Source organism: Phocoena phocoena, chromosome 4 (genome assembly GCF_963924675.1).
Source record: "Phocoena phocoena chromosome 4, mPhoPho1.1, whole genome shotgun sequence".
Lineage (NCBI taxonomy): Eukaryota > Metazoa > Chordata > Mammalia > Artiodactyla > Phocoenidae > Phocoena > Phocoena phocoena.
In genome coordinates this window covers 31,477,667-31,502,794 of record NC_089222.1, presented here as the reverse complement: position 1 = coordinate 31,502,794, position 25,128 = coordinate 31,477,667, and the positions used below count along the sequence as shown (strand labels likewise).

Below are 25,128 nucleotides of genomic sequence, written 5' to 3'. Positions count from 1 at the left end.
GGTGTTGGTTAACCGGGTGAGTTCACTTTGTGAAATTCATCATGGTATATATTTATGATTGATACTCTTTTCTGTATATATCTTATACTGCAGTAAAAAGGTGGAAAAGTGACAATTATGTATACTGCTGTTAAAATGAAGTTGTCCCATCTTTTGTCTAAGGCCAATTCTATCCAACTGTACTTTTTTTTTTTTAAGTCTTTAAGGCATTTATTTCATCCATGGATTTTGGGATGTAATTTATGAAGTTGAGAATCATTACAGTACAGTGTACTGGGTTGGCCAAAAAGTTTGTTCGGTTTTAAGTAAAAATAAGACATTTTTCATTTTCACGAAGAACTTTTGACTTTATTCACTAACTAAAGGAACTTTTTGGCCAACCCAATATTTCTTTTATTTTTTACATTAAAAAAATTGAAGTGTAACTGATTTATCATGTTGTGATAGTTTCAGGTGTACAGCAAAGTGATTCTGTTAGACATATATATGTCTGTTCTTTTCTAGATTCTTTTCCATTATAGGTCACTACACGATATTGAATATAGTTCCCTGTGCCATACAGTAGGTCCTTGTTTATCTATTTTATATATAATGGTGTGTATCTGTTAATCCCAGATTCCCAATTTATCCTTCCCCCCATCCCCCTTTGGTAACCATAAGTTCGTTTTCTATGTCTGTGTCTATTTGTCTTGTAAATAAGTCCGTTTGTATCTTTTTTTTTTTTAAGATTCCATATTTAAGTGGTCTCATATGATATTTGAGCACTTTTCAATCCTCCTCTTATTTGACTTCTCAGCATTATTTGCTACTCTTGTCCATTCCTACCATTTAGAGAAACTCTCTTCCTTGTGCATTTATGATTTACTGGCTCCTGATTTCCCACCTGACTTCTCTGGTCACTCATTCTGTTTTCATGGTGAACATCTCTTCCTTTACTCATTTTTGAAATGTTATCTTGAGTCCAGACCCCTCTTCTGAACTACAGGGTTCTATATCTAACTGCCAAGCAACATTTTCACTAGACATCTCACAAGTACAGAAAAGTCAACTAAGCTTAATATCTCCCTCCTTAGTGTTGTTCATCTTTCCAAATTCCTTGTCTCAGTAAATAGCGCCAACCAGTACCCAACCCAGAAACCTATGTTCAATTTATAGTTATTGCATGAAACACAGAAGATGCAAAATTGTGGATACGACTTTTGCTTCTCATCACAGTGGACTAGATATAGTGAAGGAATCATCCTGCTACAAAACTAGATGTGAATCAAAAACAGTTTTTGATGTTTTGTTTGGCTCTCAGAAATTAGAAAAGTCTTCAAAGACCCTTCTTCCTACCAAATAAAGAGAAATAAGTCTTGAGCAGAAATTAGAGCAGGGTTCTTTATGCATGCTGGAGAGATGGAGTTGGTCTGACTGCAAATGCCAATAGCAGTTCTGTGTGAGGAGGTAAATCTGATACTCCTGCATTTAGGACAGGGGTCTCCAACACCTGGGCCACAGACCGGTACCGGTCCACAGCCCGTTAGGAACCGGGCCGCACAGCAGGAGGTGAGCGGAGGGTGAGCGAGCAAAGCTTCATCTGCCGCTCCCCGTTGCTCGCATTACCGCCTGAACCATCACTCGCGTTACCGCCTGAACACCCCCCCACCCCCGTCCGTGGAAAAGTTGTCTTCCACGAAACCCGTCCCTAATGCCAAAAAGGTTGGGGACCGCTGATTTAGGGGACACCATAGAGAGGTTTAAAGTGGCCCCAGGTTGCTGGCATTCCTGGACATTCAGCAGCAGCAGAGGAAAATCATCTTTGAAATGAAGTGTCTTCAATTTAAGCCATTTGAATTCCCACTTACGTAAGATCCAGAAAATATAAATTCATAATCTAAGATCACCAAGTACACAAGGAGGCAAGACACCATGCGTGAGAGAAAAAAATAACACAACTTATTTAGATATTGGGATTGTCATATACAGAGTATAGAATAACTAGGTAAGAAATGTTTAAAGAAATTTAGTATGGAACCACAAAGTTGGGCAAACAATGAGACTATCAGGAACAATGAGAAAGATCTATGTGACAATAAAGTGGAATTTCTCAAAATAAAAAATAGATTTTTTAGGAATTAATAAAACTCAATGTAGGGGTTTGCCAACAGATGAAACATAGTCAAAGAATGAACTGGAACATGTGACTGAAGAAATTTCCCAGAATGCAGCACAGAGAGGTAAGAAGATGGAAAAGCTAAGAGATATGGAGAACAGAAGAGGAAAAGGAAACATTTATTTTTTTTTTTTTTTTTTTTTTTTTTTTTTATGCGTTACGCGGGCCTCTCACTGTTGTGGCCTCTCCCGTTGCGGAGGACAGGCTCCGGACGCGCAGGCTCAGCGGCCATGGCTCACGGGCCCAGCCGCTCCGCGGCATGTGGGATCTTCCCAGACCGGGGCACGAACCCGTGTCCCCTGCATCGGCAGGCGGACTCTCAACCACTGCGCCACCAGGGAAGCCCAGGAAACATTTATTTGAACCCTAAAAGAACAGAGTAGAGAGAACTGAGGGAAAGGAATAATTGAGGAGGTGATGACTGAGAATTTTCCAGAAGTGATCATAGATATAAATCTATGTTTCCAAGTAGAAGAAAAGAAACCCAGGTATAGATACATCATAGTGGAACTGTGGAACAGCAAAGACAAAAAGATTCCAAAAGTAGAGAAAAAGAACATCATAAAGTACAGCAGCAATGATGAACACCAGAATGAATGAAATAATACCATCTTCAAGGTGTCAGTCTTGCATTGTAGATCCAACCTATTTTTTTTAAGAATGAAAGTGATACAAGGATATTTTCAGATGAACAAAAAGAGAGTTTACCATCAAGAGACCTCCACTAAAAGAACTTCTAAATATTTATTTTAGAAAGAAGAAAAGGATCATAAAGTAATGGTCTGAGATATGAGAAGGAATGCTAAGTAAATAAAATAGGAAACATATAAATACATGTATATAAGTACCTGCGTAAAAAGTCTGGAGAGGCGTGATCAGACTTAAAGTGTTCTAAGGTTCTTGGATTGTCTGTTGGAGAGTTTAAGACATTATTTAATTTAAAGCTTTGTTCTATTAAATATGCATGGTACAATTTCCAGGGTAACACTAAAACAATAGAAATTGAACATACAAGTTCCACATGAATAAAAAATTAAAGGATAAACACTACTCCCAAGCCCTCTATTTAGGAGCCAAGGCCATTCAGCTGAACAGAAATAGTGTTCAAGCTTTGCTACTTAAGGGAGCAGCATTTAGAAACATGGGCAGAGTCCAAGAAGCAATAATCCACTTTCGGGAGGCTATACGTCTTGCACCTTGTCGCTTAGATTGTTATGAAGGTCTCATCGAATGTTACTTAGCCTCCAACAGTATTCATGAAGCAATGGTAATGGGTAACTATGTTTACAAAACTCTAGGAGCCAACGCACAGCCCCTTACCCTTTCAGCCACCATTCGTCTTGAAGACCCAGTGACACAGGAGAAAGCAAAACTTTATTAGATAAAGCCCTGACCCAAAGGCTGAACTACATTAAGGCTGCGGAGAAAAAAGGAAAGCTACTTACCAGAGAACAGAAATACGAAGTTGGAATTGCTTTGCTGCGGAACACGCTAGCTAATCAGAGTGACTGTGTCCTGCCTCGGACCCTAGATTTCCTTGTAGCTGTCAGTGAGTATCAGGAAGCAATGGACCAGTACAGTATAGCACTAAGTGGTGGACTCGCTCAATCCTGCCTATGGAACTGGAGTTGTTTGGAGAGTCCAGGCATTAGCAGTTTCTCTGTGACTGGGTGGTCATTTCACTGCTGTGCCAGGGAGATGACGCATTAGCCAGGAAGAAGCAAGGCAGAGATTCAGGTCTTTCCTTTGTTTGGTTGTCCCCTAGTTTGGACCCCAGTGACCAGAAGTCTCTAGAGGGGATGCAGAAGGTGGAGAAGGAGAAGAGTCCCGCGGATGCCACTCAGGAGGAAGACGTGGACCACATGGAAGGGAGTGGGGAAGAAGGGGACCTGGGGGGCAGCGACAGTGAGGCGGCCCAGTGGGCTGGCCAGGAGCAGTGGCTCGGCATGCAGTGAGGCAGGCTCAGCTCCGTGGCCACCCTGGCCCGCCCCGCTCTGAGCACTTCCATGGACTGAAGGAACCTGTAAGGAGCCCGCTCTCTGGGAAGTCAATGATTCAGCATGTGATTGCACCAGGGGTCTCTGCCCCTTTCTAGTAGTGACTTCATTTTTAAAAACTGGGCCTGACCAACCTTCCATATATCTCCATCCTCCTCTGCTCCAGCCAGGGAGCACAAAGGGAGCGCTCTGAGAGGCCCGTAGACGTGTCGGGGCTTCTGGGACAGAGTGCTAACTTGCAAGCTCGAGGAATAGACAGTCGGACTGGCTCTTTCAGAGGGTTTCCTGTCCCAGAAATCATTATCCTGGGGTGTCCACACTTCCCTAGTAACCTTGCTTCCTTCTGCAATGTTAGTAATGTTAAGCTGACAGTTGCTGTTTTGCAGAACAGTTCTCCTATTTGCTAATCTGGTAACTTGCCTATGAACCTGGGTCGAATCTGAGAAACAAAGGTGACCTAGAGCATGAACAGAGGTGCAGTTGGGGTAATTAATAAAACCGTTTTTTGTACAGTAAAGAAAAAAAAATTAGACTGCATATTAGACAGAAAGCCAAAATCCAGCTAAGTGAAGAGACATGTAAAATTTAAGGACAGGGAAAGTGAGAGAGAGAGAGAGAGAGAGAGAGAGATGGAAGAGAAGAGAGGAGGGGGAGAAAGGGAGGGGGAAGGGGAGGGAGACGGGAAAGATATATCAGATAAATATCCATAAAAAGAGAACTGGGATAATTACCTTAATATTTGACAAAACAGATTTTAAGACACACACAAAAACAACAACAACAAAAAAACAGTACTAGTGATAAAGAGGGCCACTACTTAAAAGTTAAATTTATCAGAAAGAAAAATATAACAATTTAAACTTGTATTAACTTAAGCTATAAAAATCAAAAATTCATAGTTTCAGGGTAAAATTGACAAATCCAGAATTGTAGGTACTCCTTGTTTTTTTACTGTGAAAATCACAAAACAATGGGTAAATACATTTAAAAGATAACATGTTTATTGCTTGTGGCATTAAGGGTGATTTTGCTCCATTTTCTAAACTTTGATTGTTGTGACAATTGCTTTTATAATTAAAACACCTTTTTTTTTTTAAAAAAAATGAAGTATGGAAGTTAAAATTTTAGTTAATTGAGGACTTGAGGTGGGCTTAGTTAATTAGTGTTTTACTGTTTTGGGGCTAATTATATAGTTTTAGTTCTTACCCCAATGTTTATCAGGTTGAGTACATCTTAATTACAACTTGTTTCTTTGTATTTTGCTAGAATGTCAAATGATTTACACATGGACTTAAAATTGCTCAGGCAATCCTTGACTGATACATTAAAGAATCTAATTTACCACAGTTACTGTTTTCCTAAATAAGAATAAAAGATTTTGCAAAGAATGCATAATAATGCATTCCACATTTAAACATGCTACGACTGACTGTTGTTAGCTACATCTGGATATCTGTATCAACAACAGAGCTTTGATTTTTCTCTGCTTCTGCCCAGACATCATTATTATCACTGTAGGGGATCAGTTACTCTGAAAAAAAGGAAAGATACAAATTGGTATTTTTTCTCATATTGATACTCTCTTAGACTTAACTTTCCAATTCCTAAAACTCAGTGTTCTACTTCTACATATGCCTTTTGAAACACTTCGTGGTAAGCAATAGTTACAGGAAATAGGAACAGATCACTGTATACAAATAAAAAATAAGGCAGCATGCTCTGAGTCTGGTTCTAAAGAAAACAGGCACAGGATTTTTTTTTTTATTACAGGACTAAAAAGAGACAGTAAATAGACTCTCTTTGAATGTATCATCTCAAAATCTAAACCTAGTTAGTCTATTATACAGATTTTTTTCATAGTTGATTAAATTTTACTGTGCAATTCTGGGAAAGAAATAACACCATGTTGGAAAAGTATAACAGTAATTTAAAAATACTGTTATATTTTGAAGGATATTTAAAAAATAGTGATAGGAATTCTAAATTCTTATGTTTTACCCAATCAATGTGCTTTAGAATCTTTTGAGATTTGAATACCAGAATATTCAGTTAATGTAATCCTTTTGCTGTTTAGACAACAATAAAAGAATAAGAATGGAATGCATTATTTGCATCTCTTTGCTATTGAAGATAATAGTGTCAAAATTGAATCTTAAAAACTTCAGAGTAGATTAATAAATAAGTCAATTTCAAGCTATCATTATTTTTCTTTTTTACTGTTTATTGAATTATAACGTGTACAAACAGCACAAATCAAGAAGTGTACAGCTTGATGAATTCCTACAATGACACTTCGTGCTATCAGCACATTGTGATCATTAACTTTTAAGTTGATAAACTGGTAAGAACAAAGGATTAAAACCATCAACGACTACCACAAAAAAGCAGAGTACTAAACAAGAACCAGTAAGTGTGACTAAACCAGGTGGAAGGCACACCTGCAAAAATGAAACACGTTTTGTCCCATTTTATACCACACAGGTTTTCTGTATCATCAGAACATGGGAGAATACATTGTCTCAATCTGATAGGAGCCGGACTTGGAGATTCTCTTACTGTGCTTTTCTTCCCTTGCCTGCAGGAGTTGTACATTTCAAAGCAAACTGCAGAAAAAACAGAAAACTTCAGAACCAATTAGATTGCTTAGCAACGTTTTTTGTCTTCTTTCCTGAGCTACTTCTGTGTAATCCTCCTGTCACAAATTGTGACCTTACACAGTAACTTTAAAGTTGAAAATCAACTTTTCATCGTTGTGAGACGCTCTCTTCCCTTGACTGACAGATCATTTTGTTCACTTGAAAGTGTTGGACGTCTCCTAATTCCCGGTCTAGTCATAACGCCCAGAGGTTACTAAAGAACACTCAAGATTCACAGGGACTCCACCCATGGTTTAACTTGTAAATACAAGCCATTCTGAGATCTGGGTCCTGAAATTATTTCACCCTTCGAGAGCAGAAATATTACCATGTTCATACAGTGAACTCTTAGATTTTAAAATTCTTTATATATTCAGCGACTTCTTCGACCCACCAGTAACTTTCCCAGTTACCAACCAATAATTTTACATAGGTTGCTATCTGTTTTGTTCGCAATTTACGAGCAATTTAGCCACACGTAAGCAACCTTAAGGGGAAGAGGGGTTCTTCCTGTCAAAGAATCCACACAATGAGAGGCCCGTGGTACCCAAATGAAACAATAATGAAAGATCGGCAAAGCTCAGAAATGTTCCTTAAAGCCACGAACGCCAGCTCTGATTTCAGGTTGTCGGAGCGCGCCCGCTCGGTAGCCTTTGTGGCCGAGAGGCAGAGGGGTCCAGGGAAGAGGGTCCCACTGGGGACGCTTAAGACGAGAGTGGGCGACCCTGCTACCAGCCCGCCCCCGCCACAAAGAGGAGTAAACGCTCCGCATCCCCGTCACCAGGGCAACTCTGCAATCCGACACCTAGGCGCAAGATTCCGCATCCCGAGCCACCGGACGCAGAACAGAGGCGTTTCACAGCCCGGACGCAGGGACTCCGAGGCTTCCCACAAGCCGCCGTCCCTGGGGTGCGGAGTCCGACGAGGGAGACGCCCTCTCTGCAGGCCGGCGGTCCGAAACTCAGCCACCCACAGCGACGCCGCCGCTCCCGGGTCTAGCTGCCCGCACGTGGCGGCTGTGATTGCCCCGGACGGTATCCCTCCGCGCCCCTCCCGCTCAGTCTCCCTCTCTCTCGCCGGGACCCTCCGAGTCGGCGCGCCGCGGAAGGATCGCACGCACGCGCTCGCGCACGCCCCGCCGAAACGGCGGAGAGCTGCGGTAACCGCGGTAAGGAGCAGTCGCCGCTGTAGTCGGTGGCACAGCAGCTCAGCAGCCTCCCGCCGTTGGTTAGTCAGTCCCGCGGTTGCGGGCGGGAGGGCGGCCGGCCCGGGCGTGCCCCGCAGCTTGTCCCTCACCACCGTCCCAGCGTCCTCCCTCCGCAGCTCCTCGGGGAGGGGGGCGGTCGGTGCCTGCGCAGAGCCGCCTCCTCCCCGCCCCCGCCCCGCCTCCACCCGCGCCGCCGCCGCCGCCGCCGCCCGCGACCGCCGCCGCCGCCGCCGCTGCGCCTGCTGCTCCTCGCCGTCCCCGCTGCAGTGCGAAGGGCTCGAAGATGGCCGGTTGGCAGAGCTACGTGGATAACCTGATGTGCGATGGCTGCTGCCAGGAGGCCGCCATTGTCGGCTACTGCGACGCCAAATACGTATGGGCAGCCACAGCCGGGGGCGTCTTCCAGAGCATTACGGTGAGAACCGGCGGTGGCCCGGAGACCCGAACCCGAGCGGGGCCGGCCGTGGGGGCGCCGCCGCGCGGAGCCGGGCCACCGGGAGGGCCGCGCCGGCAGGTGTGCGGGGCGGCCGGCGCCAAGGATGCGGCTGCCGGGCGGGCGGAGAGCCGGAGGCCCGGGGACGCCCCCTCTGCGGGGCTGCGCTGACTGGCGGGGGCGGCGGCCCGGCTCCCCGGCGTTCCCAGTGCCTGTCCGGTGAGGCTGGGGGAGGGGGCACTCGCCGGCTCGGGGGTGGGGGCCCTTTTCCCCTTGTTCGGTTCTCCTGGGTCCCTTGGAAGCCCTGAGGCTCGCTTTGTACGTCCCGGGGTGGAAGCGGGGACTGGAGGGGCCGGGCCGGGGCGGGCTGGGCCCGGGCGGGGGTCCTCCGGCGGCCGGGCCAACCCCTGGCTCCGGGGACAGCGCGCCGCCCGCGCCGCGGGCTGTGAGAGGCGGCGGTTGCCCGGCCCCCGGGATCGTCGCGGCGACTTGGCGGAGGTTTGCCGGTGTCCAGGCCTCCGAGGCTTGCGAGAAATATACACCGACAACGTAGGTGGATTCGTGAATCTCGACTACAGCTCAGGCTCCATAGGATTTTTTTTTTTTAATTCTCCAAGATGGCGAACTGCCATTGATTTCTCTCCTCCTCCTATGGAGATTCATCGATACACCGTTATCCCCAGTTACGCAACATAGCTCTAAAAAAGGGGGTGCTTAAAGGGGCTTCTAGTAATCTGCGAAGACCAAGGGGCACTTAAGTTCTCCAAGTCCCTCCCTCTTTAGTAATAGTAGTAAAGGCACTAATGCAGATTCATGCTTCACGGTGCCTGATTTTTTTGTGACTTGGTGGTTTGACTCGGTTGCCACATGTCTGGGGGATAATTGTCACTAAGCGTCCAGTGCTGCTTTATTGTTTTGCCTCTTTCTAAACAAGGCTCTTCCTAAAATTGTGACGGTTATATCAAATACAGGACCATTCTCTTAATTTCTTAAGCTTCACGCCCCCTTCCTATCAAACGCCCAAATCCAGGCCCCCTGTTGTGGGTGCTACTAATTATTCTTGTACTGCTTAACATGGTTTAAGATCTAGCAGTGTAGAACTCAGTCCTTGATACAAGTACTTTCAGGTTTCCTATTACCGCAGTGGGCTACAATTCTTACAGAGAATTGGCATCTGGTGATCAACTTTTTTTCTGCGGTCCTCTTGTCTTTGTGTGTGAGTTCCCGCTGTCTGGCCGGGAAGATTGCAGGAGTGTGCTTGGAAATGGCTGGGGCCTGCTATGACTCTGCAGTTCTGATGGGGGCGACGCCTTCCTTCTTATTCATGGAATGTTAGAATGCACGTTTTCTCCTTTCCGGTTCTGGTCGCTACCTCAGTTTCTTTCCCAGTCTCCCTCCATTTTCTCTGTTCTCTTACCGTTGCCTACTGCAGTGCTGCGGACAGAATCCTCTTTGCGTTTGCCCAGAAAGAAAACTGATTACTGAGGTGGTAGGGTAAGGGAAGTTGCAGAGAAAAAGGAGTAAGCGGCTAGAATAATAGAGAGGAGGGAAATATGAATTTGGGGATGCGCTGAAGTCTAGGGCTTGAAGTTCATATTAATACTATGGGGGATATTACAAGCTGTTTGAAGCGAGTAGAAGTGAACAGGTCTGCCAAGCATGGGCGTTATTTTAGGAGACTTTCAAACAACTTTAAATTTGACGCTACATGACTGTAACGTGACTGATTATGATAGATGAGCTTTTGTTGAAAGTTTTTAGGTGAATCTTTACCGTTACGTAAGTACTTCAGGTACCACCTGATTTGAAACAGTTTATAAATAACTCTTTAAGTTTGCAGTTTATCTAGTGTCAACTAACAACTAGAGATTCTTTGCGTAGACTGGTTTTAGTTACCAGACTACACTCTTTTAACTGTGAAATCTAATTAACTGACTGACATAAAACATGTCACCATGTAGGATTAAGTAATTTTTTAGAAAAGACTGAAACTTGATTTTACATTGTTGAAACGTGGATGTCTTGTAGTGGTAGTACAAACTTGGCAGTCTTTGCTGTTATACCAAGGCAAGGAATTAACTACAACTTTTTTCTTTTCTCTTTCTTTTCCTTTTTTTTTTTTTTTTTTGGTTGGGGGCTGGGTGGGGGGACAGCCAGTAGAAATAGATATGATTGTAGGAAAAGACCGGGAAGGTTTCTTTACCAGTGGTTTGACTCTTGGCGCAAAGAAGTGCTCAGTGATCAGAGATAGCCTATACGTGGATGGTGACTGCACAATGGACATCCGGACAAAGAGTCAAGGTGGGGAGCCAACATACAACGTTGCCGTCGGCAGAGCTGGTAGAGGTAAGCAAGGCACATTTTTGGTTGAAAGTTGCATGCCACGTTACAAGTGATTAAGCAATCTCTTTAACATTTTGAATAAAGTGTTAAAAGAGTCCATAATGGCTCTTAAGGTGGTTTTTGTGAACTGCTCAGCACTGAAGGAGGCACTGCTGTAGATTTACTTCCTCTACAGCAGCTGCATACACAACCTAACCTCTGAGATCCTGACTTTCTTCTCAAATAGAATGTTCATATCATCTTTTCAGTTTCAACTTTAGTAAACTGAACATCTAAATTTGCCTCTTCTATATGGATAACTGAATCACTTTGCTGTACACCTGAAACTAACACAACATTGTTAATCAACTATGCTACTCCAATATAAAATAAAAAGTTAAAAAAAATCAATTTGTCTCTTCAACTGTTAGTTATTCAGATTGTTAAATCATTCAAATTGGTTACTTTAGTCCCTTTGGGTCTTTGACCTTTGGATCTCTTCCTATCTTGCTCACATTTTAGTCATTCACTATTCAGCATTAAAAAAGGAAGAGTTAATACTGGCTCATATTTCTATTAGAAACATTGCTGGGGAAGAGAGAAATAATTAGAATGAGGGTTTTGAAGTAAGTTTTCCACTTACTAAAATATTTTCAAAGACTAAGTGTGTCTGATTTATTCGAAAAGTAGGAAACTATTTCATTTATATACTGGTCCAGAAATTCTGGTGTTTCCTGACTATTGTCAACATTGCAGAAATTCTTACTGTACTAAATAAGTCTCACTACTTTTTTGAAAGCAACTTTTAAAACTGAGGTTTATTATGACATCTAGTTGATTTACAGATACATTTAAATGTGTTAACCTGTGTAAGTGTTTTGTAAATAAAGAGGGCTTATGTAGCCTCATATAGCAGACTTGGCACATCTAATTTTAAGACCACATCTACCATGGGAAGAAACTTGAAGCTACTCTGAGCCATAATTTACTGCAGTGGTCCTACCAACTCCCTGTGACTGTCCTAAAGGTTACTCTTGTTCTGATGTGAGTTGATGCTTATGAGTATTTCTCTATAGGAAAATTAGATGACTGTGAAATAGTAGACAAATCTCTAAAACATTACCTGAGCTCAGATAAATATATTAAAAAGAAGCATCAACCATGTGACGTAAAAATAAGAATGTTTTCATACCATACAGCACTACTGACATCTAGTGGCAGTGAATATAACATCTGACATATGTACATATGTTAATATTCTCACGATAGACCTTTGAACTGCATCATAGAAGAACCTGTTTTTGGAAATAGTAAATCTATTTTAGGATTTTAGACTCAATTAAAAACAAAGCTAACACAGAGAGGATATAGTAAGCACAGGCCTTTGGTACTTTTAATTTGTCCTTTTATGAATGGCACTGAAAATGCTATTTAAAATCCGGTCTTGGTTTTCCTCTGGAAATAATAGATACATTTAGTCCCACTGGTAAGACTTAATAGTTGGTACTTAATCAAGCAGTTAAATTTGGGGAGAATTTTGTAAGTAAATAATTACCTAGTTTTTTTTTTAAGTTTATTTTTTGGGGGCCAGTTTAATGTATTTGTCAGACTAATCAGAAGTTTTTTGCCCTATATAAAAGATAAATGTCCATTAAAAGGAATGAAATAATGCCATTTGCAGCAACATGGATGGACCTAAAGATTATCATACTAAGTGGAGTAAGAGAAAGAAAAATATCACATGATGTCACTTATATGTGGAATCTAAAAAATATGATATAAAGGACTTATTTACAAAACAAGCAGACTCACAGACTTAGAAAACAAACTTATGGTTACCAAAGGGGAAAGGTGGTGGGGGAGGGATAAATTAAGAGTTTGGGATTGAGAGATACACACTACTATATAGAAAATAAATAACAAGGACCTACTGTATAGCACAGGGAACTCTACTCAGTATAATAACCTAAAAGGAAAAAGAATCTGCAAAAGAATAGGTGTATCTATATGTATAACTGAATCATTTGCTGTACACCTGAAACTAACACAACACTGTAAGTCAACTATACTCCAATATAAAATAAAAATTAAAAAAGATAAATGATCACACTTCTTTTTCCCTAGCTAGTGTAAAGATATTTTTATAGAGCATTGCAGCTGCACTGATTGGACTTCCAAGATACAGTTAATAGTCAAAATGTTTTCAGCACATTACTAGTTTGAAAGTTCTCCTTTTTGGAGACCTGGCTGACTTCAGTGCTTCGTTGTTCATGGAAAACTAACTTAGTGTAACTTACTAATGGGGTTCTGTCTGCTAAAACTTATGGGACTTTCTTGATTAACACTTCTTTTGAAACACTTTTCTTCTTTCTCTTTCAGTCTTGGTCTTTGTAATGGGAAAAGAAGGGGTCCATGGAGGCGGATTGAATAAGAAGGCATACTCAATGGCAAAATACTTGAGAGACTCTGGGTTCTAGCTGCTAGGCAGACTGTTAAGTATTAGGGAAAAATTGCTCTTAAACTTTCCTAGCTGTAAGCTTGAGTCTTAATTCTGGAAATTTTATTAGCAATGCAGGGTGATGGGGTATGAACCTGTGTCTCCTTTGTATCCCTCTGTTGGTGGGGAAAGGTGTCTTTCTTTCTGCCCTCCCCCCCCCTTAAATAATTCTGTTCACTTTTGTTTTGTTTCCTTGTGTACTCCAGCATTGGTTATAGTCATGGGAAAGGAAGGTGTCCACGGAGGCACACTTAACAAGAAAGCATATGAACTCGCTTTATACCTGAGGAGGTCTGATGTGTAAGCAGCCTCTCCCCATCTACCTAGCAACTGTCTTCATCACCACCCCAATTATGGTCACAGTGCTACCAGACTATAGATGGTAGCTAATTTTTCTTTACCTATTTTCTAATGTCACGATTCCTTTTTGCCCAATGGATCATTTGTATGTTAACCACTGTATGTAACCAACCTTATCTGGCAACATAATTGCAGCACAGTAATGATTTGCATGATACCTTGAAATTTGGGGGGAGGGGGCATTGCAAGTTGGGCATCACTTTGTCTTAGCAATTAATGGGATATTGATTACTAAAATAAGTTAATATTAAGCAAGGTGCCGGTTGTACAATCTCTAATTTGACAGTGTCTTTCAGCACTTTGAGCATTTACTTAGCTCATTTAGTCTTCCTTTTGTAGCGCATGATTGGGAGGAAAAAGTGCATGTGTCTTTCCTTCACTCCTCTTTTCCCACCCCCTCCCTTCGCACATGGGTATTTGGTTTGCTTCCACCTTCTTTTATGCAGTGCCTGGTTTATTTAACCAATTAATATTCCTTTTGTTGATGAGCTATTGAGAGCTGCAGTAGTTTGCTTTTAGTATTGCTGTTGCACTTGAGTAAAGACAAATCTTTTTTCATAGTGTCTACAGGACATAATGACAAGTGCAACTGCAAAACAAGAGCAAAGGCACTTCCTCCCATGACCTTACAGTAACCATACTGATTGAATCCCCAGGGACATTCCATCATTGCAATAGCTCACATTTTTGTTCCTGTCTTTTTCTTTGCACACCAGCTCTACTCTTTAGTAAAATTGTAAAAGGCTGCCATTATGGACATCTGGTATCCCAACATAACCATCTGGAGTGTGTCCAGTTTGTTCTTCATAGGACCAATTTTTATTTGCAGCTTGAGTTTTTATATGAAGTTGCATTATTGTGGACTTGGCTGTCTTGTGATGAATTTTTTTCATATGTATTCTGTGCCATACTATTGTTAAAATGAACTGTTGCTATTGTGAGATGGATTTTAAATGACCTCTTAAAGGTTTCTTTCGAATGGCACTACTTTAGGGACATTCTAGTATTTGCTTCTATTGTTTGGGCCTTGTGGATAATGTACAGACTTAAAAACAAATCTTGTTGCTGATTTGTCCATTTCTTTCCCTGCACTTTGTTACATCTGGGATACAGTCTAACTCATCTGATTTAATATGCATTTAAAAAAATGCCATAACTATTAAACACCTTGTTTACAGACAGATGAAATAAATTTATTCCAACCAAATATTCTAGACTCCTGTTGTTTATATAAATTGTTAGCTTACTGTTCCAGTTGATTTTTGATACAATGGGAATATACTCTGCTACAAGCATAAAATTAAAAAAAAAATTCAGCTGATGGCCTACTCCATTTCCTTTAGTATTTATCATAAAATGAGTGCCTGGGAATTTATTTTCAGTAGGCTTTTGCTTTATTAAAAATGGCTTGTAGTTATTTCAGGCTCATTTTCAGGCTTATGAGGCAAAAATTGACTTAACCACTAGAAATTAAATATTTTTGTCTTGTTGCTGGTCTCTTGATGTGAAATCTAATGGAGCAGTAAGGGGCCCAATACCAAGAAGCGTTTCTGCATTGTGGACTCTTCTGTGTTGAACTGTCATATGACTTCTTTAAATTTGGAGGCTATGTTGGCAGGCCGAAGTCAGCCAGCTGGGACTCTCACATAAGGGAAGACATTCCTTAAAAAGCATAAAAGATAATTGGGATGTCTTGCCGTTTCTGTCTTTGGAGTGACATGTTAACTATGACTAGGTAATAGTTTAATCCCAGATGTTGTAAGGTCCCTGAGATGTACTGAAATTTAGTAAATATGTTTAATACTATTCAGATAAATGATTATCACAAACTGTCAAGCAGAAACTCCAAGTTCAAAAGTTGGTGGGTCTAAGCAAAACTGGGGGAGCTGGTCATAATGCAGATTCTGGGCTCTGGATTTCTACCCTGGAGATGAAGATTCCAGAAGTCCCTTTAGAAACAATCAGTAGGTCGGCCTTGATCCATTTTAAGTGAACTGTACGCTACCCCTTTGGGAAAGGGTGGGTTAGGGAATGGGAGTTAATCTCTTTGCCTTACTTAAAATATACTGTGCATAATTAAATTTTCTTTCTTTGACAGTGTTGTCAATTCTGAATTTGATTGTCCATACAGGGATGTAAAGATATGGAAGATATGGATTTGGGGCTACTTTGACAGCTGGGCATACCTTAGAATTGTAAAACAACAATAAAACTTCTTGACCTGTTACAGGATCCTTGTTAGGAACAGGAGGTGGGTCAAATGAAAATCTGGTGGTTGGGTTGTGATGATTTATGATTTTATGGTAATATATACATTTATACTTCAGTTGTAAAGAACTGTTAGGGTAACTAATTAGAAAGCAGTGACCACACTTGTGAAACCCTTACTGAATGAACCTGTAGTAAGTAGGTGAGGGGACTGGGTATAATGCTGGAGGTGTGGGTAGGGGAGTAGAAGATGGTAGAGGGCAACTGTATCATTAAAATAATGAATGAAACTAGTCATTGGCCCCCTTCCCACAATTTCACTTGAAGGACACTTACGAAAATATACACATGCGTCTTTGTGTATTTAGTTCTAGGAATTTAAGGAAGTGGAGCTATATAAATTTGTATAGCAGAATGTCGCTACCACAGCATTACTTAGAATAACTAAACTTGGAAAACTACAAGATTTAACTTGCAGGGTTATGGGTCGAATAAATGACTGTATGTCCAAAAGATAAAATAGTCATTAAAGAATTACATAAGAAAATGCTCACCAATGAATTTTATATAATAGGATAAATGTATGCAGTATATAATGTATTTTACATATGCATTTCTGAAGGCAAAATATAAACTTTTCTCTCAGGTAAGTTTCCAGGTGACTATACTTCTAAAATGGGAAAATTTTTAAATTAGGAAAATATTTTTTAATAGAAGTGGGATTTTAATTTTATTCAATATCTTATTAAAAAAGCTGTATAGTTATACCAGAGAAATTATAAGAGATTTCAAATGACTATTAAGAGAACTAGTAACAGTCCTAGACAGTGCTGTTAAGTATATATATTTTTAACAACTAAGAGTTTGGAGTTTCAAAAAAAAAAAAAATTATTTTTGCCTCAGAAAAACTCATAACTTAAATTTGAAGGAACGAAGTCCTTGATTTGAACTGTGGATTAAAGAGTGAGGGAATAGAACATCTGATACACGTTACACTGACTTTTAACTTTTTCCCTCTTAAAAAAAAAAATAGTATGATGTTTTTATTATTTACTTTAATAATTATAAAAACTATTACTTATATTTATGTGCCAGGCACTGAGCTCAGTGTTTTGTCCTGACACCCTACTTTAGGATAAATGAAATTAACACAAATGACCAAACAGGTTTAGAAAAGTTAGGATCATACAAGTGTCAAATTCCATAGCTTTGGCTTAACTACCATAGTAAACTAAAACTCTGTTTCTCAGGCGTGTTTTTATTTCTGTGGAGCAGCGTGGGTGTGGGAGTATAATGAAGAATTCAACTTTTGATTTTCCTAAGTGGAAATAACTCATTTTTTGTTGTTGCTTATAAGAATTTAAAAAAAAAAGTTCAAAAAGTGAAATTGCCCCAGTGTTACACTTTTTAAAAATTGATTAAAATTTTTCTTTTTTACAACAAAAGGCTAATATAACTAGTATACTTAACTATTCTCGAATATGCTTTTGTTCACTATCAATCAGTCAGTTTCCCACGTCAATACAAATACATCTAGATGTTTACCTTTTCGAGGCGGTACAGCGGTCTACTGTAAGGGATGTATCATTGCAAGAAGGTACCATAATACACACTATTGTTGGAATGATTTTGGCTGCAGTTTTAACTTTTGGGGGGATTACCTAATTGCTTGTGAGCAGTTCCTTTGTATAAAATTCTAAGGTGGTGTGCATTTATCTAACCTAAATTACCTTAATCATTATACCGTTAAAAAGTGCTGTGCATATAAATACGGTTAATGTAATACTACAGCAGAACAAATATTTGCCAGTTCTTAAAGTGGAAAACGTGTTTATTAACATTCAAACTCCCTTCATACAAGGCCATATAAAAATTCTTAACATTTTGATTATACATAAGTCTATATTTTCTACATAGTTACAATAATGTATAATTTAGCTTTTCGTAATACATTGTTTAAATACATCATTAGTTCTGTTAAAATTATGCAATATTTGCAAATCCAATACTTGAACAATTTCCTCTGTACATAGTTTAGCAGGGCTAATTAGCATAAGATGCTCTTTATTAAGAGGTATATGATCTGAGTATTAACAGTTACTGAAGTCTGGTATTTTTATACAGCATTTTCTTTTTCCATTGATCACAACAACACAAAATCTCTAAGGATACTGAAATTCAGTAAGTAAAGTCCAGAGGCATTAGCCAATAAGTCAAGTTCATACATAACACTATAGTATTAAAAACCTTAAAAAAAAAAAAAACCTTTTGCAATCTGCCCTAGTACAGACTGTTCCTATCAGGATAAGACTACTTGGCAATAGAAAGGAAAAAGACAGCTTTGAGTCTCCGTGGTGCTGACTGATAGGAAGAAAAATGCTAACTTACCTTGTCGCCTCTCACTTAATGACGGCAGGAACGCCAGAACAAGCATATTCCGGCTCAACAGCTTCAGGTAACTCTATGGAGATGGGAGTTGGCTTAGCTCATGCTAGGTGGCCACAGCACTGACCTTGTGTGTAAAAACATGAAACAGTTGCATACTGTGATCTAGGTTTTAATTGTAAGCTATAGTGAGGAATTTTTTTTTTAATGTTTTGGCTATATTTCATTCCAAAAGAAGAGTTGATTTGATGCTTGAGTTACAGCACCAGTCTATATTAGTTATTAGTGAAACGAAGTACACTCCTGCAGATAAATACCAGATCAAAAAAACCTGTTTCAGTAATTTGATTAACCTGTAGAATACTAAAAAATAAGTTATTTCTACAGAAATCTCTGAAGGGAGCAAAAACACTATATGCCTAAATAAACATTTTAAAGGGAAATAACCCAGTACCCTCTGAAGGTCAAACAGTGTTTGCCATGTTGTAATCCTGTTCACCATCAGGCTGCAGTTGGACCACAACACTTTGTTCGCTGATTTCATTTTCTGCGTCACTACTGTCGGTATCTTCATTGTCCTCTTCCTCATAGTCTGAAGATTCTGTCATGTTCTGATGTGAGCGGGATTCCGACAAAGCCCCAAATGACTGGGTGCTGACAGAAGCCAAAGGTCTGAGTAAAGGGGTATGTTCTGACACTTCATTTTCTTCTTGACTACTATCTGTGTCAGAGTCTGAATCGCCTTGAGAAGGAACAACTTTTTGCTTGCAGACTGGACAGGTTTTTTTGGTTTTAGTTAGCCAAGGATCTACACACTTGCAATGATAAGCTGTTGAAGCAAAATATACATCTTTTAGGTAGTATACTGTAGTTGAGAACATTATTTTTAATGTTTATTCATGTTCTGATCTATATGTATCATAGGAACAAGAGAAGAAAAGCTTGTAAATTTTTATAAACTGCTCCATCCCTTAATGAGATCACTGATTAGTACAGGGCCTGGCTTATGGTGTGCTAATAACTATCTCCTGTCTCTCTAATACTGAACCTAAGTATAAATTACTCTATACAGAAATTCAAAGCAGTATGTAATTATTCATACCATGGGAACACGGAAGGATTCTGAGCTTGTCTCCATCTTCATACTCATCCAAACAAATGGCACATACATCATACTCATCTCCTATGACAGAAAACAGTAAAACTAATTAAAACGTGTAGAGGAGTATTCTTAACTTTTCAAGTTCTTCCTCAGTCAGTTATTTTAAATGCCTTCTGATTTATCGAATGATACCTCTTTGTTTTCTCTCAGATCAGGGAGCTGCTTCAAGTTCAAGTTCAGGAACCTGAAGTTTTAAATTAAATAATTAACCTTTTACCTACAATAAGAAATTAAAAATGTATGTCATATTTGTTTACCTTGATTACCTCTGCAAAAGATTTTAATAATTCATTAGTTTTACGTAACTATTCAGATGCTAGTGTGGAAATATTTTATGCCAAAGATGACAAAATTTCACTATTTAGATACCTTAAGGTCTGAGTCGTTTAAGTAAAAATGGAAGCATATTAGAACATACTCAAATTAAAAAATCTATATTAGTGAATAAAAACGTTTAGAATGAGATATACTGAGCTTCAAATCTCTTCCAACATTTATGAGTTTTGTGGTGCTTGGCAAGTTACTTAGCCTCTAACATACAGTTGTTTTATCGGTAGAAAGATTCCACCTACCTTGCAGAATTGTGAGGATAAAATGAGATAAAGGGCCAAGCACAGAGGTATTCACTAAACGGTGTTGTTTTGTTTTGTTTTGTTTTTTGGTATGCGGACCTCTCACTGCTGTGGCCGCTCCCGTTGCGGAGCACAGGCTCCGGACGCGCAGGCTCAGCGGCCATGGATGGCTCACGGGCCTAGCCGCTCCGCGGCATATGGGATCTTCCCTGACCGGGGCACGAACCCGTGTCCCCTGCATTGGCAGGCGGACTCTCAACCACTGCACCACCAGGGAAGCCCTGGTGTTTATTAATATCACTGCCTTTTTAATTCCTTATTGTTGAGCTGATCACCTTTATAAACAAAAGACAGTTAAAGTCATTGCCTATCCCACACTCAGGGCAACCACATTGGAGGCCTGTCAGAAATAAAGCACTGTCTGGATAGATAGGCTGGATGAACATAACGCAAAAAAAGAAAAGAATAGGGACTTCCCTGGTGGTGCAGTGGTAAAGAAAATGTGCCTGCCAAACAAAGACTTAGCTAATTCACTAGTGGACAGATGTTCAGAAGCTGCAGGAAGGGTGAGATTCATGTCTGTTATGTGCAACAATATGGAAATGCTTCAATCTGGAACGTTATTCATATTATTGTTATTTGAATACTGTTTCAGAAAATTTTCATCAAGACACTTAAGTCTCATCGATCTAGGAATGTTATAATATGTAAGTGGACAGAACTTTAATATTCCCCTGTAAACCTGCTCCTCCCTCGTTTTCCCCCAAAACCTTGGGTCGTCAGATACAGCAAAGGCACCGACCCATCAGAATAGGAAGCACTCAAGACTTAAGGCAGCCACTGCAGTAGCATTAACTGACTATCAGGCCTGGGCATGTCCTTGATGCTTCTTTCCCTTAGAGTTTACATTCAGCATCACCAAGTCCTGTAAACTTTTATCTGTAGAACATCCTCAATCTGTCCCCTTTTCTCTTGTTTCCTCAATTATGCTGGTCCAGTAGCCTGGATTACTGTTAAGAGCCTCCTCTGTTCCTACCCTTCTGTTCCTGCCCCATATGGTTTTTCTCCATAGCAGCCAGGGTGGTATTTTTAAAACTTCCATCACATCACATCAGTCCTACTTAAATGGTCCCCCATCTCACTTAGAGTAAAATCTGAGCTCCTTGTCACGGCCTTCTTTCAGTCTTGAACAAACTAATATGAAAGTCAGGTGTGCACCTGCATTTAGCCATGTTATGACAAAAAATTGCACATAAAAATAGGTATAGAAAGAGAAATCACTATTTCTAAAGATGACTTAAAAAAGGAACTAGACTTCAAAAATGAACAAAATGAAAAGACAACTACTGAATGGGAGAAAATATGTGCAAGTGTTATGAGTAATAAGGGGTTGATATCCAAAATATATAAACAACTCATATAACTCAGCATTAAAAAAAAAACACGATTTAAAAACATGGGCAGAAGACCTGAATAGACATTTTTCCAAAGACGACATACAGATGACCAACAGGCGCATGAAAAGATGCTCACCATCGCTAATCATCAGAGAAATGCAAATGAAAACCACAGTTAGCTATCCCTTCACACCTGTCAGAATGGCCATCATCAAAAAGAACACAAATAACAAATGTTGGCAAAGATGTGGAGAAAAAACCCTCCTACACTGTTGGTGGGAATGTCAGTTGGTGCAGCCACTGTGAAAAACAGTACAGAGGTTTCTCAAAAAACTAAAAATAGAACTACCAAATGATCTAGCAGTTCCAGTCCTGGATATATATCCAAAGAAAACAAAAACATTAACTCAAAAAGATACGCACCCCAATGTTCATAGCAGCATTATTTACAATAGCCAGGATATGGAAGCAACCTAACTGTTCAAGAGATGAATGGATTAAGAAGATGCAGTACATATATACAATGGAATACTACTCAGTCATAAAGAATGAAATTTTGCCATTTGCAACAACATGGATGGACTTGGAGGATATTATACTTAGTGAACTAAGAGAAAGGCAAAATCTAAAAAATTAAAACAAATAAAACAAAAAAGGAAACAGACTCATGGATATAGAGAACAAACCAGTGGTTACCAGTGGGGAGAGGGAAGGAGAGGGGAAGATAGGGGTAGAGGATTAAGAGGTACACACTACTAGGTATAAAATAAGCTACAAGGATATATTGTACAGCACAGGGAATATAGCCAATATTTTATAGTAACTTAAATCGAGTATAACCTTTAAAAAGTGTGAGTCACTGTATTGTACACCTGAAAATTATATAATATTGTAAATCAAATATACCTCAATTAAAAAAATAAGCTACTTTGAAATAATCTAGTAATAGTGTATACAAATGGATGTAAAGCTTAATTCAACTTTTTTTTTTTTTTCCGGTACGCGGGCCTCTCACTGTTGTGGCCTCTCACTGTTGTGGCCTCTCCCGTTGCGGAGCACAGGCTCCGGACGCGCAGGCTCAGCGGCCATGGCTCACGGGTCCAGCCGCTCCGCGGCATGTGGGATCTTCCCTGACCGGGGCACGAACCCGTGTCCCCTGCATCGGCAGGCGGACTCTCAACCACTGCGCCACCAGGGAAGCCCCCCTGATTATTTTTAAACCCTGAGCAAAGGAACTAATATTTACTTTTAAGGTTAAAGGCAGTTAAATGTAGTAATAAAAATTAGGCATGTCTTCATAGATAGATTTAAGAAATAAAAAATTATAAAAATTAAATATGGCCCCATTTTTCTGTAATCTGCTATAAAATGTTATATTCCTTTTTTCAATCTCTGAAATAAAAATCGTTCTCCTTCTACACATATTATCTTGGAAAACCTCAATGATTAAGCTGTAAAAGAAAAAAGCTGGTAACTTAAAACTTCAAATATAAAAACCCACTTTTTTATCATTTACATCTCAGGGATCTGGCTCCTTCACATACTAATGGGGTAGGGAGACAGCTCCCACAGAGACTACCTTAAATACTCAGTTGGGGGACTATTAAGTGAAAACAAGGATTTTTCATCTGCTATGGAACATGGTATGTGGTAACCAGTCCTTACGGTTATAGGCTTGGAGAAATGCGTTAGCTGGTACAGGAAACTCAGGAAACCATAATTTCAACTGAAGAGCTATTTTTGAGGACCATAACGAGTGATGAAGAAATTTATAAGGTGGCTTCAAAAGCAAGAAAATAACTAAAAGGCTATCACTATTTTATATGTACTAGAAATGGCTAAATCAGTATTTAAAACATTTAAGTGTTAATCAGCACAAACATTTCTGAACAAGTTGCAAAGATGAGGATCACTAAGACAGGAAGATTTAAGATGATCACGTTCCCACAGTACGGTAAATGAGTAAGAGTGCCAGCTAGCCTTTACAGATATTTCACTTGTGCCAGGGCCTCAAGTTGCTGACTTCTGTGGGTCTGATTACAGACTATGCCTATGAAAGACTTCCAAATGCCAAATTCTTTTTGGTTTGTTGGTAAATATTTCCAAAATGTTACAGATTCCCCTAACATAAACATTAACTTTTCCACTATATTCTAAACCTGTAAGAATTCTTTTAGGACTTCACGGTTTGGTGCTATGACTCACTGGGAGTGATAAGTACCCACAGAAATATTCTACACTTCCCTTCATGTTTTCAATCATCGTTGTGTCTACAACTATGAAAAACTGCAATAATTAATTGGGATTTTTTTCTTTCTAACATCTATGCATACTTTGTCAAAACCATTAGAGTACACTAAAATGCATAACAAATATACCTCTTTCTTTTTACTTTAGATGTCAAGTCTCATGATAACGAAAATACTCTAAAACAAAAATACAACTGGCTCAAATTTATGGTTACTGGGAAGAAATTTCAAGAGTAATATGAAGTTACATACTTTTAAGCTGCTTCATTATTTTGGCAATCTTCTACTTTTTCATCATAAAAGAAATGTTTATGGACTAAATGTTGATGGCACTAATATTTTATTTATGACTGTTACTTAAGGGGTTGTTTTGTTTTGTATAATAATTGCTACCATTTGTTGAGCTGTAGCAATGCTGAGCTGTTGCTATGTGCCAGGCACTGTTATAAGCATATTTCACATATTGATTTAAATCTCCCCACCCACCTTACGAAGTAAGTTTTTAGTCACATTTACACATGAAGGGATGTGTGGAGAGGTTAAGTAACTTGTACTAGGTCACACAGCCAATAAAATGGATGATCTAGAATTCCAGCCCATGTCTGTCAGACTCTACTGCTGGTAGACCTGAACCTTTAGGAAATTACTTTTTTCTCAAAAATGTTCTTTCTCTTTGACGTAGTGAATTGAGGAGGAGAGGGTAAGTGCAGGTGGTGGTGGGGAGAGGAGGATTAGAGAAGGGGAATGGTAAGGATTAAATCTAGGAGGCAACTGATTTCATTTTGAAATGGTAGTGACTGAAGAGGAAAGACAGGGTTGGGTAATATTTACAAGCCCAATGTTTGGAGTCAAGAGCCCTGCTACTTACCTAGCTATGCACCCTCAGGTAATTTACTTTTTTTTTTTTTTTTTTTTGGTTATGCCCCATGCATGGGATCTCAGTTCCCAAACCAGTGATCGAACCCGCACCCCCTGCATTGGAAGTGCAGAGTCTTAACCAATGGACCACCAGGGAAGTCCCTACTTGACATTTCTGAGTCTCATTTTCTTTTTCTATAAAATGGTCATGACAATACTTTTCTAATTGTGCTGCTCTGAGAACTAAATGAGATCATTTATGCAAGGTGCGTGGTTTGCTTTTATACTAAATAATAGGTGTGTTATATGCTTATAAGATTATCAGTTTTTTTTAGTTGGGTGCAATGTCCATTCCAATCTAATCTAATACCGATTAATTCATTTAGTATAAATTACACTGACTTCTTCAGTGAGAAGTTAGTTAGGAGACTGAAGGTACAGTTCTCTATAGAAATCACAGCTACAGGCACATGATAAAGGTCAAGAGTGCCATGATACCAACCAACCTAAGGATCAACTCTCTCAATCCCCTTCAGTCCATCTCAAGACTACAGTGCAGACCTCAGGCATGAAATAATAAAATAGTTCATCTTCAAGTAGCTCAGGGATACAGTGATCTCACAGGAGCCATAGCCGTAGCAGTAACTTCTATGCAACCTCATTTTACTGCTTTGTGGCCATTATAAAAAG

General features: G+C 39.8%; 3 protein-coding genes across 6 annotated transcripts in view; 2 read left to right on the top strand and 1 right to left on the bottom strand.

Annotated features, from left to right (window-relative positions):
- The first annotated feature begins 3,176 nt into the window (after positions 1-3,176).
- On the top strand, positions 3,177-4,110 carry LOC136121945 (anaphase-promoting complex subunit 7-like). The gene is given in 3 exon segments (XM_065875803.1): positions 3,177-3,519; positions 3,522-3,746; positions 3,893-4,110. Coding segments are annotated over 3 exon segments (786 nt in total).
- A 4,168-nt stretch (positions 4,111-8,278) lies between these two features.
- On the top strand, positions 8,279-14,527 carry PFN2 (profilin 2). 3 transcript variants are annotated; one of them, XM_065875719.1, is made up of 4 exons: positions 8,279-8,410; positions 10,582-10,774; positions 13,454-13,545; positions 14,351-14,527. In XM_065875719.1, the coding sequence occupies exons 1-4, from the start codon at positions 8,279-8,281 to the stop codon at positions 14,525-14,527; spliced, it is 594 nt and encodes a 197-aa protein (XP_065731791.1). The 3 variants fall into 3 exon arrangements, with proteins under 3 accessions (XP_065731791.1, XP_065731793.1, XP_065731792.1); XM_065875721.1 differs by lacking the exon at positions 14,351-14,527 and having other exon boundaries at positions 13,454-13,551; XM_065875720.1 differs by lacking the exons at positions 13,454-13,545; positions 14,351-14,527 and adding an exon at positions 13,130-13,227.
- Positions 14,528-17,628: 3,101 nt separating this feature from the next.
- RNF13 (ring finger protein 13) overlaps positions 17,629-25,128 on the bottom strand; it is a 140,511-nt gene continuing 133,011 nt past the window's right edge. The window contains exons 9-10 of one of the 2 annotated variants that reach the window (XM_065875716.1): positions 19,303-19,383; positions 17,629-19,029 (exon numbers count right to left, since the gene is read on the bottom strand). In XM_065875716.1, the coding sequence (XP_065731788.1) occupies positions 18,665-19,029; positions 19,303-19,383 (446 nt within the window). In that variant the 3' untranslated portion in view covers positions 17,629-18,664. The remainder of the gene's footprint in view (positions 19,030-19,302; positions 19,384-25,128) is intronic. The other variant, XM_065875717.1, reaches the window with a different exon arrangement.